Source organism: Miniopterus schreibersii (assembly GCF_964146895.1).
Source record: "Miniopterus schreibersii genome assembly, chromosome: 1".
In the NCBI taxonomy this organism is placed as follows: domain Eukaryota; kingdom Metazoa; phylum Chordata; class Mammalia; order Chiroptera; family Miniopteridae; genus Miniopterus; species Miniopterus schreibersii.
Genome location: NC_138101.1, coordinates 62,399,765 through 62,421,454, shown reverse-complemented (window position 1 = coordinate 62,421,454; position 21,690 = coordinate 62,399,765). Strand labels below are relative to the sequence as shown.

The 21,690-nt window shown below is 34.3% G+C and overlaps 1 protein-coding gene across 1 annotated transcript in view; it reads right to left on the bottom strand.

The window, feature by feature from the left end:
* BANK1 (B cell scaffold protein with ankyrin repeats 1) overlaps window positions 1–21,690 on the bottom strand; it is a 306,359-nt gene that overhangs the window by 150,226 nt on the left and 134,443 nt on the right. The window contains exon 8 of the mRNA XM_081154901.1: window positions 19,269–19,465. Within this exon, the coding sequence (XP_081011027.1) occupies window positions 19,269–19,465 (197 nt within the window). The remainder of the gene's footprint in view (window positions 1–19,268; window positions 19,466–21,690) is intronic.

Here is a 21,690-nt window from a genome sequence, read left to right as displayed (position 1 = left end):
AGAGAAACATCGATCGGTCATCTCCTGTACGTGCCTGACCAGGGATTGAACCTGAAACCTAAGGATGTGCCCTGACTGGGAATTGAACCTGCAACCTTTGGGTGCCCGAGATGATGCTCCAACTAACTGAGCCACCAGGGCAGGGCATAGGCAATTTTAAAACCACAGAAAAAGGACTAATATTAGAAAACTTTATATAAACACCTTTACCAGATACATTTTGATAATTATTCTCATTACATAGCTTTTAATTTAGTCTTATCCTGTAATTTTTGCCCATCCACTAAATCTATTTTTTTCTTCTTATCTTTGAGAGATGACTTAACTCTCTTTGAACAGAAACCCTTCTCTATGTTCTATCTCTGTTTAGTACGTGTATATATTTCCTGGAAGAATGGGTGGCCTTACCTTGTTTCTTCTTTCATAAATGTAAAAATGTTAATGACACAGGGAAGAGACATTTCATTAAAGTAAGAAAGAGCCATTTAATGAATGACATGTATTATAACATCAGCTGCAATTTCAACTTTGATTTTACTTTCAGAAGCTGTTCAGACTGTGCTCGATGGTGATGATGGTGGTGATAGTTGTGTCAAAAAAAGGCAGCACTCCACTCTCTGATGTACTACAATTTACTAAAATATCTAATATATAAATATTTAAGAAAATTGAATTACAATTGGACAACTACTCTGAAACCATAAAAAGTTCCTTTAGAAAAGTAATGCTAAAAACATTGCTAAAGTCTATATGAAAGGCTTTTACAAATTCCAAAGGCCCTTTATGTACACAATTTGAAACTTACAACATTCTGATATTTAATGAAGTAGATTTCAAGAAGAAATAAAATTATAGAGTTTTCTCTTTGTTCCCTAACAATCCTGTGACATAAGGTATACAATGAGTGTTCAATAAATATTTCGGAATGATTATGATAATAGGAATATAGTGATGAGGCTGACATTCTCTTTAGGAGCATTATATGGACAAGAGGTTGGAACGTCAAGGAAAGGACACATAAGAAGATTGGAGGTGAGGCCTTGGTTCACTCAATGAGTATTTATTAAATTTAGATCATTCTGGGTCCCTTTGTGCTGACATAAAATTCATTTCCTTTCTCCTCCACTGTTATAGTTTATGCTAAATAATCATTCAAATCATTATAAAATTCATAGAGCCCTAAAGTTGGTAGGCTCTTAATACTTTTATACTAGTCACCCTTTTAAAAAGCCATTTGATGAAGATTCTAGCTCCAGTTTGCTAAATCTCTAACACATGAGCCTCAGTTTTCAAAATTTAAAATGTAAGCAGTTCCTTACAGATGAGTGGAGAACATGGAATAAGGGAATGTACATGAAGCTTCTAGCTCAGCCTATTATATAATAGGTTTTCAACAAACAATTAACTTGAGGCCCTCCCCACTCCTACAGTATTATTGCAAGCAAGCTGCAGGCTTGTTCAGCACCGCATTCCAACACTGCTGTAATGAGCCAGATTGCTCGGATAATTGGCCTTCTCCCACCAAATGCAAGATTGACAGATTTAATATAAGTCTATGCAGTTGCCCATTCCTGTAATAGAGAGTTCTCATTAAGGAAATGGATTAATTGGCTTACTGATGTTTTAGTGAAAGCCAGATCTGACTAAGTGGACTCCTCAGTACTGAGAAAAACAAATTAAACACTAATAAAGAGAGAAATGTGCTTGCTTTGGCTGAAGTCTCAGCCATAGGCTCACATCAGGCCTTTGCGATTAAGAGCTGTCAGTGTGCGTGGACATTTATGTCTGACAGATGAAACTGCTCTGATTTTCACCCTGACAGTTCACCCTCCAAATCACTCATACAAGCTGGAGGCTGCATGTGTGTCTCCTCCCTAGAAGATTTTCATTAGGGAATACTAACCCTTGTCAGGAAATGTGTCTGATATAGAACCATGCTTGGCTCTTTTTTGCGCAACCAGCTAATAAGACATATTTGGGACAAACTAATTTAGAGTAAAATATTCATCGGAATTGTTCCCAAAGTATCATGAAGCTAATGCTTCATTAGAAAATTGTATCTTAATCTCTCTTCTCCCAGTGACTCTCTGTCCCATCTTTTCAATATTTGGAAAGACGGTTTATTATGATTATTTTTAAGGAAAAAATAAATATACACATATAAATAAATATACATACATGCATATTATTCATATCAGTGTCTTTCTTGTCTGGTTAAACAGATACAAAAGTGGCCAATGCTTTTTCACTTTATTGGAACCATTAATTTTTCTCTATCGGTCTTACGTCTATCTCCATTAACTTACAATCATGTAATTTCCTCAGTCTTTAAAAAATGAAAAACACCTCTATTGACCCCATGTTACCTACCAGCTATGGTACCTTTTCCCTGCTCTACACTCATTATTCCCCAGTTCCACGCCTCCTTTTCTGACTTGACCTTCTCTAATCACGTCAAGGTTCGTCTCATCCCTTACACCCGTCCCCTCAGCACGCTGCAGATGAACTGCCCGTGGTGGCCACTTCGCTGCATGAAAAGTCGATTCCCTTGTCCCTCGCTCAGCTAGCCCGGCAGTAGCCCTGAAATAGTCGACCACTCTTCCTCTGCGAATTTTTTCACTTGGCTTCCAGGTCGATAGACTTTGATACCTTTCCTTACTCCAAAGGCTGCTCGCTCATTCTCGGTCTTCCCTGTTGATCTTCCCCATCACTTCAACTTCTTAACTTTGGAATATCTACAAGTGATTTCAAATGTAATATGTCCAAAGCCAGGCTACTGACCTTCTCCAGCCAACCCTTTCTTCATACAATCCCTCACCTCAATACACAGCAGCTGATTTCTTCCACTGCTCCTACCACAATCCTCAGGGACATCAGGAACTACTCACTTGTATTTTACATCTCACCACCAAAGAACCAATCTGTTAGCTCTCCTGTAAAATACCAACATATTTCAAATATAACTGTTTCCCCCTCCCTCTGCCTCTGTTATCCAAGTCTAAGCTGTTATCATTTTATCATCTATCCTCTGGATTATTGGAATAGTCTCCACTCACTTCCCATTCCTCCTGTCCTTGTCCTGTACAGTCTGTTGTCAAAAGGGCAGCCAGAGCATTAGATCAGAATATGTCTCTACTCAGAATTTTCTAACGGCTTTCTTTCTCCAAAATCCTCACCACTGTGTATAAGGCCCTACATATTTCTGGCCTTTTTTACCTTTCTGACCCCATCAATTCTTATTCTCTTTCTCTCTCATTCACCCTGCTTCAGTAACATGGGCCAACTTGTTCTTTTTAGGACATGCCAGGCACATGCACCTCAGGGCCTTTGCATCTGCTGTGCTGTTTTCTCTCATTGGAGCAGTTTCCCCCCAGATATCTGCATAGATTTCATAACTTTCAGGTTGTTACAGAAAGGCTGCCTTCTCAGTGAGACTTCTCAAACTACTCATTTCGAAACTGCTCCCAACTCCTTCCACACACCACCACACATCTTCTTGGCCTTAAAAACTAATGTCCACTGACATATTATATGTTTTATTTTTTTATTTGTTTATAGTCTGTCTTTTTATCCTTTGAGTCTGAGTTCCAAAGTGGCAGGAGTTTTAGTCTGTTTTAAAATCCAGTGTTTAGAATAATACCTGGCATCTAATAGGTACCCAAAAAATATTTGTTGGGGTAATCAATAAATGGATTTGTTAAATTAAAATAGGAGAGACTACTGATTTTCTGGCTCAAATAAGAGTTAATTATTTAAAACAAATCCAGAATTCAGCCTGCAACTGATTCCATCTATTTTCCTGTTATGCTATGTTTTTGGAGGTAAAATAAGTCAGACAGAATCCTTAATTTCTCACATTCATATATATCACAAGGAAAGTGTTCCTACATAAGGAGAGGTGAAAAAAAATCATGTTGCTTGCTCAGAGCTATGCTATTTAATGAAAATTCCATATATATATACATATATATTATACACTTTTCTCATATATAATCTGTCCATGGAGAGGCCTCTATATAAACTTAAAGTAGATTCTACATCACACTACCAATAGAAAAGTATATAGTCTGTCTACATTGGATTAGATTACATGCCCTTTTCTATCCTAAAGCATCAAGAATGACTGAAATTCAGAGCCAATTAATAGAGAATTCCTAAGACATACTTTTCCACTGAAATTTTAATTAATTTGCCCTTGCATACTTTCATTCTGAAAGCACAATGCCATTGTATTTATTTCATGAGGTCCACTTTCTAAAGCTGTGGTGTCAATACCGATTGCTCTAATTAACATTTGTGATTAATTTTGCACTCAGTGAAACTGCATTTCCTTTTGACCAACAGGCTTGTAAGTGACAGCTCTAGACTACTGTGTTCTACCCAAGCTAATTGGTTTGAAAGAAGCCAGCGAAAAACAAAGGAACTCAAGTTTGGAAGGTTTCTGAGAAATCAGAAGTCTAAAGATTATTAAAACTTATCACTTCAAGGAACTAGAAACAATTTAGACAACCTATGCAGGGGTGTAACCCTTGTAAGAAAACTGTGCACTGTCTGTATCTGAAGCAAATATATCAAAGAGAACGAATTATCCTTTTAGAATTAGATGCTGTTTCAATCTTGAAAAAAATGTTGATATATTAATGATCTCTGTTGGATAGGAAGTATAAGCAAATATATATGGTTTCCCTCTATTACTTTCATGAATTGCCTTGTCACCTATGGGTAGTGAATTAATTTTAACTTAATAAGCATTAAAGTCACCACTTACTAAGCCAATGGGTAATCAAAATAATACTCTTGCTTGTTCTCATATACCATGGCTGCATTCCAAGAAGCTATGGCATTTGGAACAATGAAGGTTAGAGCAGAGATATTATAAATTCTGAAATATACATTTGCTGTGACTGAATTTGCCACCCCAACTGTTTTCTATATACTCTGAGATTAGGACAGCAGGAGATGAGCTGAAATTGTAGACTGAGGGGATTACCATGGGCATAAAAAATATTTTTCAAAAAGTGAAGATGAATAGATATTCAAAGAAATATTGCAAGATAAATCTTATTTAGGAATGAAATTATGACATCTCCTCCAACGCTGAGATTTTCCTCTGCCTGGAACTATCGATAAGGCATTACTTCTCTGAGTTCAGCTATTATGAGGACAAAGTGTCCTCTAAGGTTTATTTAAAAAGCCATTAATTCTTGAAACAATTGTTTTAACAATAAGTTTTAAATATTGATTATAAAATTGGGGTAAAAAATTTACTTCACAACAATTTTGAAGTAAAGGAGAAAACAGACTGTGGAATAAGAAAGATGACAGATTACCTCTATTGTGAGAAATGTCTGTATACCCTTTTTTATGAGAAAATAGCATTTCTGATGCAGAAAACCTAAATCATGGAGACAATACACTGTGTAGATTCTGGAAGTTGGAAACATAAAATATGTACTACATCAGTATTACAAAATCTTTTCTTTGTTGCAGTTTTACTAGAGCTAGTTTCACCCAGGGTGACATAAATTGGTAATACAATAGCTGTATAAGCGCTTGAGTTGGGGAAAAAAACCCATTTAAGGACTGTTCAGATATTTTGCTCCTCTTAGATACTTTTCCCAGTGATAGCTGCCCCTTTACCCCCCAGTGGTTATGCTGTCCTGGAGACTGCTGGGTGTTATCCTGACTGTTGCTTCTGGTTCTTTCTGTTGGAGGAATAAGAACCCAGGAAAACTTTTTTTTTTTTTTTAGGTTATATTATGAGTATATGTAAAGAGAAAATGTACAGATACTGTTAGCTCTTCTAGGAACTTTATGAAAATATGAATCATTTATTAGGTAGCAACCCAGGGAGAAAACAGCAGCTGTGACATCTGTGAATAGCTCCTACAGTGAATTACAAATGGGGTTTTTGCTTGGCTCTGTTAAACCAAACTAACACCATTTCAGGGGGAGGTTATTTTAAGCAGTTCACTGGGTTTAGTGACCAGGAGAAATGCCTTTCCTAATGGTCATTCTATTCACCATTGTTTTCTCAATTAGTAATTCACAGTTGATAAACTAAATTTGGAAAATCACTATCACATTTTCTCCAGTTTTAATTAAGCTGTCTCTTATATGTTGTATTAAACATATAACCTGTGAGATAATGTGTAAAGAAATGCTTAACTAAAAATAGTTTTCTTCATATAACTGGGTGGGCAGAAATACCACAGACACCTGCCTCACCCATTTCTTCTGTTTTACTAATGTCTGTTTTTTTCTCTCTCACTTTGTCCCTCCATTCTTCCTCTTTTTTTCCCCCTATACACTTTTTGTCTGATTTTTTTTAGCTCAACGGGCACATTTTAGGCAAGCTCTAAAATCAAACAAAGAGAATATTTGTTGTGTATTTCCATTTTCTAAAACTTAAGATATTTACACCAAAATTTAATTAATAACTAGTAAACTTTGGTATCAAGCAACCCATCAATTAACTGGATTTTTCACTTTTTAACCAAATATCATATTGAAACAGTATCAAGTAAACATTAGATTGAATCCCTCTCCTCTTTGTCTGTGGTAATGCTTGTCTAGGCCCGAACATTATCAAAGCGGCACAACAAGGGATTAAATAAGTATTGCTGTTTAGGGCTCTTAAATGTTACGATTTCTTTCCTCTCATCAAGTCTGTCTGAGATTACTCCCTAGAAGTAAATATCAGTTTTATAAGAAGGGTATTAAATCCTAACTAGGAAAGGAAATTTTTATCAAGGGAAACCCCTTCTAGCCTTAAAGTGAGAGAATTGTAAGAGTCCAAGGCAGAGCTGCTGAACTTAAATGTGGGAAATGTTCTGTCCACAGGGAAGGAAATTCAGCCACTTCCTGCTTCTATCGACTCAGCACGTGTCCCCAATCTTGGGGCCTTCCTTGTGACCCTGATTCATCAACATCTGTTACCTTGCTCTTGATTAGCATCATCTGGGTCCCTAACTGGTTCAAATCCTCTTAGACTTTTCAGGTAGGACCATGCCACCTTTTAGATGCAAGCGTAGTTTTCAGTGATTCCTCTCTGATGACCCTTTTGAGGAGGTGACGGAAAACAAGTCTAAACAGCAACCACTTGGGTTATCCCCAAAATGATTTACCTCATATTACACTTCTATTAAAATTAAGTTATCAAGTTTACAAGGCATATGTAACAATAAAGAAATGAATCAAATGTAATTTTAAATTAAAACTACATAATATAAAATATTTTTGCAGCATAGCAAATTTGTAAAAGTAATGCATAGCAAATCTACATATTTTTAACAGCTGACACCAGGATTCCTCTTAGACTTTCTTTGAATTCCTTGATAAATTGTTGGAAGAAGAAAAATAATATTTTAAGGACATAAATTTACAAAAACTGCACACACTGCCCAACCTCTTGGGAATTTGCAAGAGAAGGCAAGTAAGACTTGTTTTAGGGGAGTGTTGGGAGGCAAAGGGGTTGATCAATACTGGTGAGGATTAGTGCCAAGGTCATTGCTCCAGTGAAACTAAACCTCCATGGCCCTAAACCTTTAGTAAAATATGCTACTCACACAGAGGTCTTCTGTGAATGGTGTCTGTGTGTGGATCTAGGGAAAGGGTCAGCACTGTTGGGAACTGGAAGAATGAGAGAAAGATGCTACCATCCAGAACCTGTAGTATGAAAAAGAAGCCAGAGCATGGAACCATCTGCTATAGAAACAACATGAGAAATTATTAGTGTAAAATTTCTAGGGATGATTGAAACCGGAGAGCCTCTTACTTAATGGGTTTTGAGTCATTTAAATTTCCAAAGATCAATGTAAGAAACATATTAAAATATTTAAAGAGGTATAAATAATTTTTATATTTCTCTGTATTTTTAAAATATTCTGAAATAACCATGCATTACTTTTAAATTGAAAGAAAAATGTAAATAAATGCATTTTCTCATTGAAATGTACCAAATATGAAATTTATTTCTGTGCCACTATTGGTTTCACATATACCAATGCTAAATAAAAGAAAGTAGGAATTTAGATTCATATACTTACCATGGAATTTTGTCTTCTGCATTCTTTATTCAGGTTATTCAGATTTCATGCCCTGACTTATATTTATAAAAAGGTAGACAGGATCTCTATAAAATCAGATTGAATTCTATAAGGGCAAAACCTCAGCTTGGCATAGAAAAGTAATTCACCGATAAGAAATTTCTGATGTACTGAACTCTTTACAATGTAGATGTTAACTTATAAGTGGCATTCATATTTTAATCATTTTAAGAAAGGAAAATAAAATCTGTGTCTATTTTCAGAAATTAAAATGAATATATAATTATACATGTTGTTCTTAAAATGTCAACAACGTGTTTATATATTCAAGTTGAATACATAAAGAATAAGAACTGAATAAGAGATAAGAACCACATTAAATTCTTAGAAAAGTACCTATATAAGTAAATGACAGGAAAGCAAAGTAGATCTTTAACAGATGTCAAGTGCTTTGATTATTAATAAATGCAAGTTACTAAAAGTTAACAACTCTATTTTTAAATGTTACTTTTATTTTTACCAATAATAATTTGGACTGTAATAATAATGAAGATTCCTTTAAAAGGCAAGTGTTGTTTCTCTCTCTCTCTCTCCTTTCCTCTCTCTCTCTCACTCTCTCTCTCTTACAAGGTGGTTTACTTTATGGTATTCTGCAGACAACCAAAGACACCAACCAATAAATGGCAATCATATATATATATATTTTTTTTGCTTTTGATTTTGTTTAATCTTTTTCTCCATTGAAGCAATAAAAAATGACAAACATTTAGAAGAGATAATTATTCTATAAAATAATATTAAAAGAATAAAAAGCATTTAGATTTATTTCACTGCATTTTTCACATTTGTTTTTAGTAAAAAAAAAAAAATCCTCTTGCCTGTGTTTTTAAATACCTATTATACATGTGTGAATGAACTCTTTTGAGCTCTAAAAACAACATTTCTTGACATATATTTTATTAAAATCCCATTTTAGATGTTAAAGCTTTTTTACAAAATAGGCACATGGTTTTTCCTGTTGACTATTGTAAGCAAGTCAAAGGATAATATCTTATAAAAAATTACATAAGATGACTAGGTTTTCTGGTCCAAGTCAGAGCTTACATTTGCTCTCTCAGCTTTCTCCCCACAACTGCACATTCCATTCCTTTCACCCAGATGCATCCTTAATGTTTTTCCATTAAATGCTTTTATTTAAAATTCTGCTCATGCTTTATCTTCTTCTTTAGAAAAATTTCATGTGATTGCAATTGTTACAATTATGATGCTGCCTTCCATTTCCGGATCTTTTAATATTTGCGAAGATGTTTTGAACATTTTTATGTTCATCTATTTCATTAGCTGCTGAGTCACTAGCTATTGCTTTGTCATGAACAAGTTCTGCACCAACGAGACTTTCTTTTGCCTGAGGTACTTTGCTCATTGAGTACACTGCCACCGAGGGGCTTCAGATTTAAGCATTCATAATTTAAGGAGATAAATTATTGCACATATTTTCCTTTTACATAAAAATATTATTTTCCCATTAAATGAAAATGCAATTATAATCAGGAGTTAAATTCATGTGCTTCTCTACAAATCCCAGAACTGGTTTTTTTTTTTTTACAGGCAAGTCTCACTCCAAACAAAAATGACTACATGCTGTTCCATTGGACATCATTTTCATTTAACTAACTACTCTATGCTATAATACAGGATAAAATATTCATTTCCTTCTTATATAATTGTTTTTGAGGTGGAAAAAAAGTCTTCTATATTTGTTTCCACAGGTCACTTTTAAAATTCAAAATAGTAGGAAATAATTTAAAATCCCAATTTAAATGTATTTCCCAATTTAATTTTAGCCCTTTAATACATGTAGAAGCAGCTTTGCCTCCTCTTTGGTTTCTGGGCTCCAATGCTTACAATAATACATTTTTTCATATAAGACTCAACAGAGTTATAGAAATATTTGTGTATTACCAGAATATAAATACTGAAGTTGAATAATGAAAGATAATACTTTAATGGTATACAATTTGAAGGAAGACAGAAAAAGGCAGTAGTTTAAAAAGCATTAAATGGAAAATAGTTGGGCTTAGCTGAGAAATACAGCTCTGCTAGATTAGTGCATAACCCCAAGCAAATGGTAGCTTCTGAAGTTCTGATCTGCAAAATAGTAAAAATACCCAATTCACACAGATTAGCGTAAGGATGTGATGTGAAATCACAAAGAACAATGTTTGACAGAGAAGCACTCAACAAAGGCTAGTTTGATTTCTCTTTTTCTTTCTTGAGTCAGATCTACATGAAACAAAAATAATGCACTTGATCTGGATAAAGACTGAGATGCTTTTCAAGTAATATTATAGGAACAATACCACTAATCTCAAGATCTTAAATCAGAAAACTTAATGTGAACAGCCAATTCATAATTTCTTGGCAAATGTTCACCGTCAGGAAAGTCAAAACAACCTCCATTCTGATCTTGGATATTTTCATAGCTGTGTATTTCCATGTGAATGTTCTTCAAAATCTATGGTACTTATAATTCCTCTTTTTGAAATTATTTATTTAAATTATTCATAGTAACTATGCTTATTAGTCAGAAAATGCAATAAACAGCATTCTCATGCTCAATATTGGTTACTGGCTACATAATTTATTAAATGGACAATAACATATGAAATGAAACTGCTTACTTCTCTTATATTGACAACAGAAGTATATAATCTCTTTTCATCTCTTGCCATTTGCAATAAAATAACAAGCACATACTTTATCATTTCCTTGCTATGTTAATGTCTAATATTGCCAGAACAAATATTTTACAAATTAGAAAACTGGAAAATCTAGATATTCTATCTCTAAGAAAATAAATTTTAGCAAGAAGATATTAAAATAAAATCACAAAATAGCTCTAGATATTTAGATAAATGATGGGAAAATGCAATGGATAATGTTTTACGGATAAGAAAAAAGTTGTTTGTGGAGGATTTTCAGAGAGTCTCAAAAAGATTAAATGTATGTATTGACACTAAAACACCAGACTGTTTGCCAAGATCAAAACCACTTGTACTTCTGCTGTGATAATGAACAGCTTTAAATGTCTCTTTCACTAATGGTAAGTTCCTGGAAACTACTTGAATTCTTTTATTTTTATTTTTTTAGCGTTTATCTGTCTGAATTTTACTTTTCCAGAGTCACTCTGCTTAAACAACTACAGGAAAGTAACATTGGTTTCTGATTGAAGAGAGGGTAAAGAAATAAAATGAGTCATGATAGTCAAACTGCTAAATTCCTAAAATCAAGAAGAAAGAAGCAGGAGGAAATGATTCTAGTCTTACTTTAGCCTGAGAATTTACCTTTGAGCTTTTCAGTTGTGCATCAGTTCCTGGATATATACAGTGTGTCCCCCCAAAATGTACACATACTTTAACAGCTGATTCTATCAAATTTTGAAAATGAAATGTATGTTAATAAATACTGCCTTTATAATTATTCAAAGTATGTCTACATTTTTGGGGAAACCCTGTGTATATACCCTATAGATAACCCGGGAAGAACCACCCAACATCCATTATCCAGACCACTTACCATCTTGGACCAATCCAGAGGCTTAAAATGCAGGACTGATTCTACCTAAAGAAGTATTTTTAGTATAAAAATTCCCAGCTCTTTTTCCTTATTTGGAACACACTGGACATTGCTTGGTTGTGGATCTGATTTTCATATCTCAAAACCCTTGAATAAATCTTTGCCAGTTATTTCTAGCCACAGCCTCCTGACTCTTTGCTCATAGCTGACATGATCTTGGTTGAACTTACCTAAATAATGCTTTTACAAATATTTTCTTAGGAAAAGAGTCTTTGCTATTGTTATTATTCAACATTCCTTATCTACAAACTGGAAGACATCATGCTAGGTGCTATGGAAAATATGGAATAAACAGAGCACGGTACTTGCCTCCAGGAACTGAGAAGTTGACAAAATCAACACTGATTGGATGATTGATTCATTTCAACACATAAGTAGCGAATGAACCCATAGTATTTGCCAAAAACTATGTTAGGTACTGGAGATATTCTGGTAAATTAGATAAAACAGACCTTGCCTTCACGAAACTCATAATCTATTGGAGAGACAGGAAAAAAAACCCTACAATAAATAAATAAAAATAAAAAACATTCACCAGTATTTACTTTAAACTACACGTAGTTCTACAAAAGTGTCATCCAAGAGGAATAACAGAATAACAATACCTAATAATACTTAACATTTATTGAGTGTTCATTATTTGTCAGGTTGTTGTACATTTTTTACATGTATTTATATTTAATAACCATAACTATGCTATGAAAAAAGGTGTCATATTTATCTCCATTGTACAGTTGATAAAACTGAAGCATAGAAAGAGCAACTGACTTATTCAAGGGTATGTGGCTAGAAAATAACAGAGCAAATGTTTAGACCCAGGCAGATGGCTCCAGAGCACATGCTCTTAGCTTCTCTCTCACAATATATCTAGATTATGCTAAAATTTGCAATAGAAATTAGGGGTGTGCAATTGAGATACACACCTATAGCTTCTTTCTTTGAAAGTTTCCTGGAGTAGATGGGAGTTTTAACTGAGATTTAGGCATGGTTAAGAGATCAGAATATTTTAGTTAGGAGGAAGGGAGTTCTAGGTCAAGGTAATAGTCTAAAATAAGGTAATGAAGAAAGGACAAATGGACTTTGGTGACTGAGGTGTGCAATTAAAGATGAGGCTGAAATGGTGGGCTGGGCTATGCTATGGTGGGTCCTTGGTAGGCAGCCTGATATGGGATGGCTTGATGCCCAAAGATTGGGAGGAAGGCCTATTAGGAGGCCCTTTCAGGGAAGCAGACCAAAAGAGAGAAAATGATATATAAACCAAGGGAACCACAGAGAGAATAAAAGAATAAAAAAGAGGGAACAGATACAACAGATTATAGTTAAGTATAGCTGTTGAGACATGGTGACCGAATTGATGGTCTGGATGGGAGTTGTTTGAAGGAGAGGGAGGTTATAAAATTGGGTTCAAAGTTTAGTTGGACATATTTTTAACTGAGTGACTTTGGGCAAATTACTTCATCTCTATAGGTCTATTTCCTCATATGAAAAATGAGAACGGGTAAACTCATATGCATGTTGGAGGCTTAAATGAGATAATGGGATTAGAGTGTTAACAAGAGGGTTTGCACATAATTAGTCTCCATAAATGACATTTGTGACTATCTTAATAGAATTGAAAATGACTTTCAAGTTTTTTTACTGTCGATAGTATTAAAGATGTCCCCCTCATTACCCCCCTTTGCCCCCTTCCCCAGGCCTTCACCACACTATTGCTCCTGTCCATGGGCTATACTAAGTCAATAAGCAGATGATTATGCCATTAACTGTGATGAGGCAAAAAGATATTTGGGTATACTGAGATCTAGATGCTGTAATATATCCATGTGGACATTTTTAGCTTGCAAACTGAAACCAGAGTCTTAAGTCAGAAGAAAGGTCCAGATTAAGGACAATGATTTAGCTATCAATCACAAGAGAAGACTGTGTAGAAAGAATCTTAGCTGATGGAGTAAGACAAGGAAGTCACAAGGGGCCAATGGAGATTTAGGAACGGGGTAGGGTCAAGAAAACCATTGCCAAAGCTTGAGCCAAAGGACATGTGAGAGGAATCCAATAGGTCTGATATATGGTAGATTATTCATGGACTTTAACATAGAAGCTTTAGTAGTGGGCTAAACCTTTGATTATTAGGAGGCAAGAAATGAGTGAAATGAAGAGGCAGCTGGTGTAGACCATTCTTTTAGTTAATTTTGCCATTGAGAACAAGATTGAAGAGAAAGCAGAGATGTTGGGAATGTGTGTGTATGTGCGCACTTATGTTTTCTATTTGTTCAGAGAAGAGTCAGTTTAATGGCAGAGATTAATGATGTAAACGAAAGAGTGGGTCTGATTGATGGTGGGTTCTGTATTTGGTATGAACAACAAAAAATCAAAAGAAAAAAGGTAAATGCAAACTGTTTCTAATGGATCTGCTATATATTTAATGTTTTCACATTTATTTCATCAAGGCCTAAAAACACCCTGTAAGAAATTATTTTTCCAATTTTCAAATAAAGAAACTGAAACAGAGAAAACAAAGGTTGCCCAAAGAAAAAAACTTGGTATTTGAGGAAGTTAGGATTCAAATCCAGACCTGTTTGAATCTCAAGGCCTCTAAGTAGAGGAAAATGGACAATTTGACAAAGAATAGACGGGAGTTAAGGGAGTTAACAGGATATTTAGAACTGTAGAGTTAGGGCATCAAAACCGAGTTTGAGGACTTGGAGAAAAGTAAAATTCTGTAATAGCCACTATGGTGCATTTAATGGGATTTTAGAAAGAGATTGCTAAGTAGCTCCAAAAGCTTAACTGAGACATGAATTTGTAATGTGTGCAGTTATGTGACTTGTTTCAGTTTCTTCAATTCTCACAGAACATCAATATTGAACAAAGGCCAGTCTTCTAAAATTCATTGTAGACTAGCCTATTAAAAATACATGCTGAAGACAGCAGTTTGGCTGTTTGCCTAGGAATTCTCTAAAACTCTGTTTTTAAAAAATATTGAATATATAGAGGATATGAGCAATTATTTTATTTAAAACATTGGGTCTGTTTAATAATATTATTATGCAAGTGAGATCAAATAAGTCCTTAATTTTGAAGCTTGCCTTCTGCCCCATCAGTGAGTAAATACATGCTGAGCACCTCTGGTGTGCTTGAAGGGGGAGGGAAGAGAACCATTACACCTGATCAGCCTCTAGACTTATAACAAATAAAAAGTACATAGGCAAAGAAGGATATGCCACCACTCAGACTCAATAAGTACACTAATATATACTAAATGAAATGGAACAGTCTACTAGAGAACAAAACTATATAAAAAAACAAATGAGCAATCTTAAGGATGACAGAAATAAAGGGCCAATAAGAGTGAATGTTCACTGGCCTAAACCCATAAAGCCTGTCTTCTGAGTGATTGGTTCTCTACACCAGTCAGTCAATCACTGCTTTACATTAGGGATACTCTAAATGCTTCAACATCTACCCCTCTGCACCTTCATTCCAAACCCTTTACCATTTATTTGAAAAAGATCATGGTTATTGTCTGCCAGTCAGACACACTAGAAGGTAACATAATCTCTCTCTCTCTCTCTCTCTCTCTCAATCTCTCTCTCTCTCTCTCTCTCTCTCTCTCTCACACACACACACACACACACACACACACACACACACACACACACCAGCGCACTGTCCACAGGGGCAAACAGAGTGTCTAGTTAAGTCAATGAGAGCAAAATGTCACAGGATTCCCATCACCAACCTGAGCAATAGAAAGATTTCCAGTCAGAAGCCAGCTAGAGAAAGTACATGGGAGAATGATTTTTTATTTCTTGAATTCAACTGTAGATTATTTATGACTAAGATCTTATTAACATACACACCAAACTACATAAGTGACCACTATGGTAGAAGAAAGAAGACACCATCTGGATATTGTTCCTAATTTAAATAAACATTGGGTGGTTCTGCAATTCTATAGGGACCCAACAGAGAAGCATATATTTTCCTTCCTCTTTATACATTAATGTAATCATTTTAAATCTTCTGAACTGATGGAGATGTATGAAATGACATGCTTAAGATAATACAAGAAAATATCACCTATTATTTTGCTTAAAACATATTCTAATTTTTGCTGTATGCTTTATCTTAAATCACAAAGTATCTCTTAATCTGTGGCCAATTTTCAGTTTATTTTCAATATTTCAGGTATCTTTGATTGAAAATATTTGCTTTTATAGGAATGAATTAATTTTTAATATTTCTATTTGTTATTTACAATAGTCTGCGATTTCCTCAAGAATTCTGTTAAGCAAATTGTGGTTCACATCCAATTGTGGATTTAAACACCAAAGCTTTTGCTCTTTGTCTAGCCACCTTTCACATTAATGCTCCCAGGAGACATTGTCAGAAACTGAAAATTGAGTAGTTTATTTGAAAGACCTTATGGATTATAGAAATATATGGTATTGTTATCATTAGCAATACTGAAAACATGAAAGAAGTGTAGGTGTTAATTAGAAAACTTTATCAAAACATGAAAATTAACTCATTAATAATGAAGAGGCTGTGTTCATAGATTGTGTACAAATTATTAGCCTCTCAAAGGAAAAAGGTCATAAGGAAATATGATTTGAGGCTCCTTCTTTTCCTCCTCTCCCTCCTCCACATAGCTAACACTAAGATATAGAGGGCACTTGTTGGTTTATGATTGCATGCTAATGGTTCTCTTTTTTTTCTCTGTTTTTAAAATTCATGAGGCTTTTTCCTTCTACCCACTTCATTCAATAATGACCAAATTCACTGTATTATAACTCCCTGTGAGAACCTAAAATGAACAGTGTTTCACTGATGGGGGATTAGGAAGAACTGAGCAAATCAGTAAGTCAGCTGGGGGCAAAATATGTTTGAATTTAAAAATGTACATTTCTTCAGTACAGAAGTAAGGTTCATTGGTGGATTGTAAACCTCAAACATGAAAGAGCATCTAATCCTTTCAATAATTCTGAAACAATAGTTCATGGAAAATTTGAATGTATATGTGACAATCTTAGATTTATCAGAATGTGATTATAACATTAAAGCTATGTAAATACTATTAAAAAAACAGTAACATATCTTAACAGCCTAATGAGATTGCATATTTTTTTCTCTACCAGCTTTAGGTATGTTCTTAAAAAGACAAAGCTACCATAATTTATAATATAAAATTTTAACATGTGATTATATCACATAATTTCACTACTAAGGTACGACTTTTGGATTTATATGAAATAAAATTGATAATTAGAAAGTAGTTAGAAGAATAAATCAATAGGAAACACATTTTTCCTTGTGTGTTACAACCTACTACATATGTTCTCACTCCCTTAACCACACATTAGCCAAAGGCCTTTGGTAGCTTGCAAATTACTGTACCCTAAAGTATCCATAGCCATGAAAGGACCTTATAAATCTGCTGTCCCTTGCAGCAACTATAGTTACTTCCTTGCTGACAGGAGAACACTCACAAGATAACTGATCTATCTTACCTATAATTATAATGTCTACTACAAACATTTTGGCAAAATGTAAAGAGCTTACAAAGAGATGGAAAAAATAAAATCATTTAACAAATTTCATAGAATAATTATCAAGCATAACTCTGCAAAATTGAACACAACCATTAAAAGAGTGAACAGTCACTTAAAGACAATGATAGTATCCAAATTATGTTAGTGCTAGTATTGCAGGAGCAGAGGTACAAATACCTAAAGGATGTGAGAGAGAGAAAGAATTTTCCACATCCATCCAACCCTTCACTCGTACTTACTGCCATATCTATTGTCATTATTATATAGTATTATATTATTTATGAAGCATGTGTAGTTTGTATCGGGCTGTGTCTGTTAAAAGCTGAGTACTCCCTGGAGAAACAAGTGGGAGCATCGTTCTTTGAAAATCAGGGTTTATCTTAGAAAGTAACCCTGGGTACTAAAGACTTAGGGGAATTTAACTGAAGTCCACCAGTGGTTAAAAATTTGAGAATAAGGTTGGAGAGAATTGGGATGTACTGAATTAACAGTACACAAGGCTGAATTGAGTCATGGGCTTACCTGAGACAGATGCCACGTTTCTATGTTGCACTGGCCAATGACAACATACAGTGGCTAATTACTAAAATGAATGCACTCATCAGATATATAAGAAACACCATCTAAATTCTTTCCAGGAATAAAAATAATGTTTATTCCATACTTGAAGGACATAGAATAAAAATCAATCCAGTAGTTTAATAATTTTGTTATAAAACTTCATGTCCTGTATTTATTTTAAATACAGGACAAATATATTCTATTACAATCCCATATAGTGAATGATATACATGCTTTTCTGATAACTATTTTTTTTGCTAATTTTTAAAAGTGGGGGGGGGAGTTACATTAGTTGTCATTTTGTTCTCCAGAAATCACAAATACCAGTGATTTCTAGAAGCCTAATATCATACTGACTTAATCTAATAATCAGAATAAATGCTATAATGATCAGAGGCTACTTAAAGCTTTCAATGTTTTATATTAAACATTCACGGGCAATAAAGTTATTTATTTTATGAGAATGCAAATTTTGACAAATTCACCAACAGAACCACTGTCCTATAACATTTTCCTAAGAGCCATCAGAAATCCAATTCACTTTTTTTGAGCAAAACGTGCATACTTCTGTTACAAACAGAAAATTATTGCTTTTCTAAAGTTGATTATGGGAGCACACGTGTGTTTTATATACTAAGGTGGTATCCCTTCCTTCAAAATCTTCCCTTGGTTGCATTCTCACAAAAATATCCAAGAGTGTTCTGAAATTTGGGGCTTCAACCTGCATAATAAGGAACTGGGACTTAACAAAGAGAGAAAAGGAATCATAGATCAGAAACAAATTTAAGCAACATGAATTAACTTTTTATGGGGTAGACTTTTTGAATGATTATCAAAATGTATTCCCTTAATCTAATAATTATTGATCTCAATTTATGTGCCTAATAATGCCTTTAAAATTTTTTTTTTACCATATTTATTTTATATCATGATTTCTTTGTCCTTGTGGACTCTAAATGGGGAAATAAATACTCCCTTCTCTTTTTTATTGTATATGTATTAGTAGGGGTAGGAAGCGCAGAATATGAGAGAATAGGCCAAGGGTGTAGAAACTAGAAAGATACAACTGAAGAGAGAGACAAAGTGAGTGTTTATATGAACTTTGTACCTAATAACGTCTTATTTAGACTTTTGAACAAAAGAAAAATGATAATAGATTTTTATTTCCTTCTCACTATCTCTTCTCCAATATCGAACAGGCTATATGGAAACCGGACAAACCAGATAAATTTCAAAAAAGGCATGTAGGGATGGGAGTGTGGAATCAGAGCTGGTTTATGGCAAAACTAAAATAAGTTGACTAATCTTGCAAAATGTTTTTTAAGACAATGAATGACTCAGGACAGAGAAACTACCACCTAGCTACTCAGTAGCATCATTTTCAAAAAAGCATTGTGTGTGTGAGCACACACGGACACACACACTCATTTTATAAAAAGAGCTTTAGAGATAAAATGGGGTGGAAACTTACTGAGAAGTCGTCAAAGATTTTCTTGAGTTCTTTGTGACCATGCCGTTCAGCAATATGTGCTGGATCTGAACCTTCCAAATTTTCCATCTGAGATGCCCAGGTGGCTCCTGAACATTGAAGCAAATGAATGGCCAAGTTCTTTAAGCCAAATTTTGCTGCACAGTGGAGAAGAGTTGGAAGTTCTTTGAAATGAGTATCTGTAAGCATAAGAATGAATAGAATTTAATATATTTTTTAAATTTTTTTTAAATTTTATTTTTCTTTAAAATATTACAGATGTCCCCTTTTCTCCCCAATGACCCATTCCACCCCGTCCCATCCCCCTCCCCAGTCCCTCTCCCCACCATTGTCATGTCCTTGGGTCGTACATATATGCGTATAAATTCTTTGGTTACTCTCTCCCCCTCCTCCACCCACCCGTACCTGCGATCTCACAAGAAAAAGTCAAACACAATCTGCTCCTAAAAGTAATTCCCACAAAGCAGAGCAGACTTTTAATGTGATTTTACATATAAAAAACCATCAGTGGTTTTAGCAATATAGAATCTCCCCCTTCCATTTCTCATCTTAAAATATATATAAACTAATATTCTCACTAGGATTAATGTTTAACTTTTACTTGTTGGTAAGTTTAATTTAGAAAGGCAGGTCAACCTCTTAAATGTAGCAAAAAAACCCATCATATTGTAATAACTCCTTTTGACTGTACTTTGAAATTAGCCAACACTAAGTAACAAAATTAACTAAGTTCACCTATAAAACCTTTTTGTGTTTTCTACTGCCATGTCTAGTTTGCTTCCTTCTGAAGTTGAAATGAACATGAAATTCCTGGAGGGGTTATACTAGATTTCTATGTGAAATTTATTTTCCAAAAAGTAACTGCAACAGAAAATATAGGTAAACATTTTTATAAACATCTCCAGTTTGGAAATTTCCATTAGGATTTTATAGCTAATTACTTTTTAGGTATCAATTAGAAGACATGTATTAATTATGCATAACTATAAAGTGATAAATATTAATGGCTGACCCAATGACAAAACACACACACACACACACACACACACACACACACACACACTGATGATGGAAGTTTGCTATTATTCTACAGTTCCACACCTAAATGGAAAATATATGTTATAGAAATTGCACACTAGCTTCCTTTAATAGCTGTGGCATTGCTGGGAGCAAGCAAAGGGAAGACTTACAGCAACAGAAACAAAGGCCTCAAAGCAAAAGTCAATTCTCTTCCAGCAAAATTCTAAAGCAATGAAAACAGCCACTTATAATGTTTTTGAAAACGGAATCTGCTCCCTTTTACCTCTTCACTATTTTGCAGACAGGCAAAAAAGGAAAAGAGAAGGAAATTAAACCTTGAGTTTTCAATTCACTTGGGTGTTTCAGGCCTGAATAAATTTAGTTTGTAGGTATATACGCTTTAACAGAAAACAAAGGAAACAAACCAAAGCCTTCCAGACACATTAAGAACTTACTGTAAGAAAATATTTTATCCTCCAAAATGTGTTGGAACTAAATGGCCATAGGTAAATCTATGGTCATATTTCAATAATAAATGCACTGATCCCTTCTTACATGATGTGCAATAGGTTAAAAATTATCAAATATTTTATGAAGATAAGCTTATGAAATCTGAAACTGAGGTAGGTATCAATTTTCAAAATAAAAAAATGTATTTTCTTAAAAAAGTCTTAAGATACAATTTTATATTTATTTGCATTAAAATGCATTATAAAGTATAATTGTCTGATGTAATTAAATCAGCTAAATAAGGAAAAATATTTGCAGGATAATATCACATTTTACATGCCCCTCGTCATCTCTTTGCCATACCATAAAATATACAAAAACGTTATCAACTGACAATCAATGTTTTATGCATTGATCCTAAACATTGCTATTCTGGTGAATTTTTAAATCACTCTCAATGCAGCTTAAAATGTTTTTATTAAATAAGTATTTAATCGTTATAAGAACAGTTTCACCTTTAAATCTCACCAACCTCCGCAGTCAGTACATTCATCAAGATTAAGGTAATATTTTTTAGAAAACCAACATGCTTCTTTAAGAATCTCTCTACTTCTGTACATTAAAAACAGTAACAAGGACTATGACAAGTGGTCCTATTTCTTTCAGGGAACATCTCTTAATAGTCTTGATACTCTGAACCATGTTTTCTGACACACGAGAGGAAGTTCTCTTGATTTCAGATTGTACTGCTGACTATAGGCACCACAGGGGTGAAGGTCGGCTTCTTTATTTTTCATTTCTTTATTTGTAGTGGTAGCTTAAAACCCATTAACCCACTCCAATGTTTTGTGAAGTTATAGACATAAAAGAGGTTTGGAGGACATCTCTCCAGTTTCCTACCTAGGGCTAGAATTGAGTTCCTAGACGGTCTTCT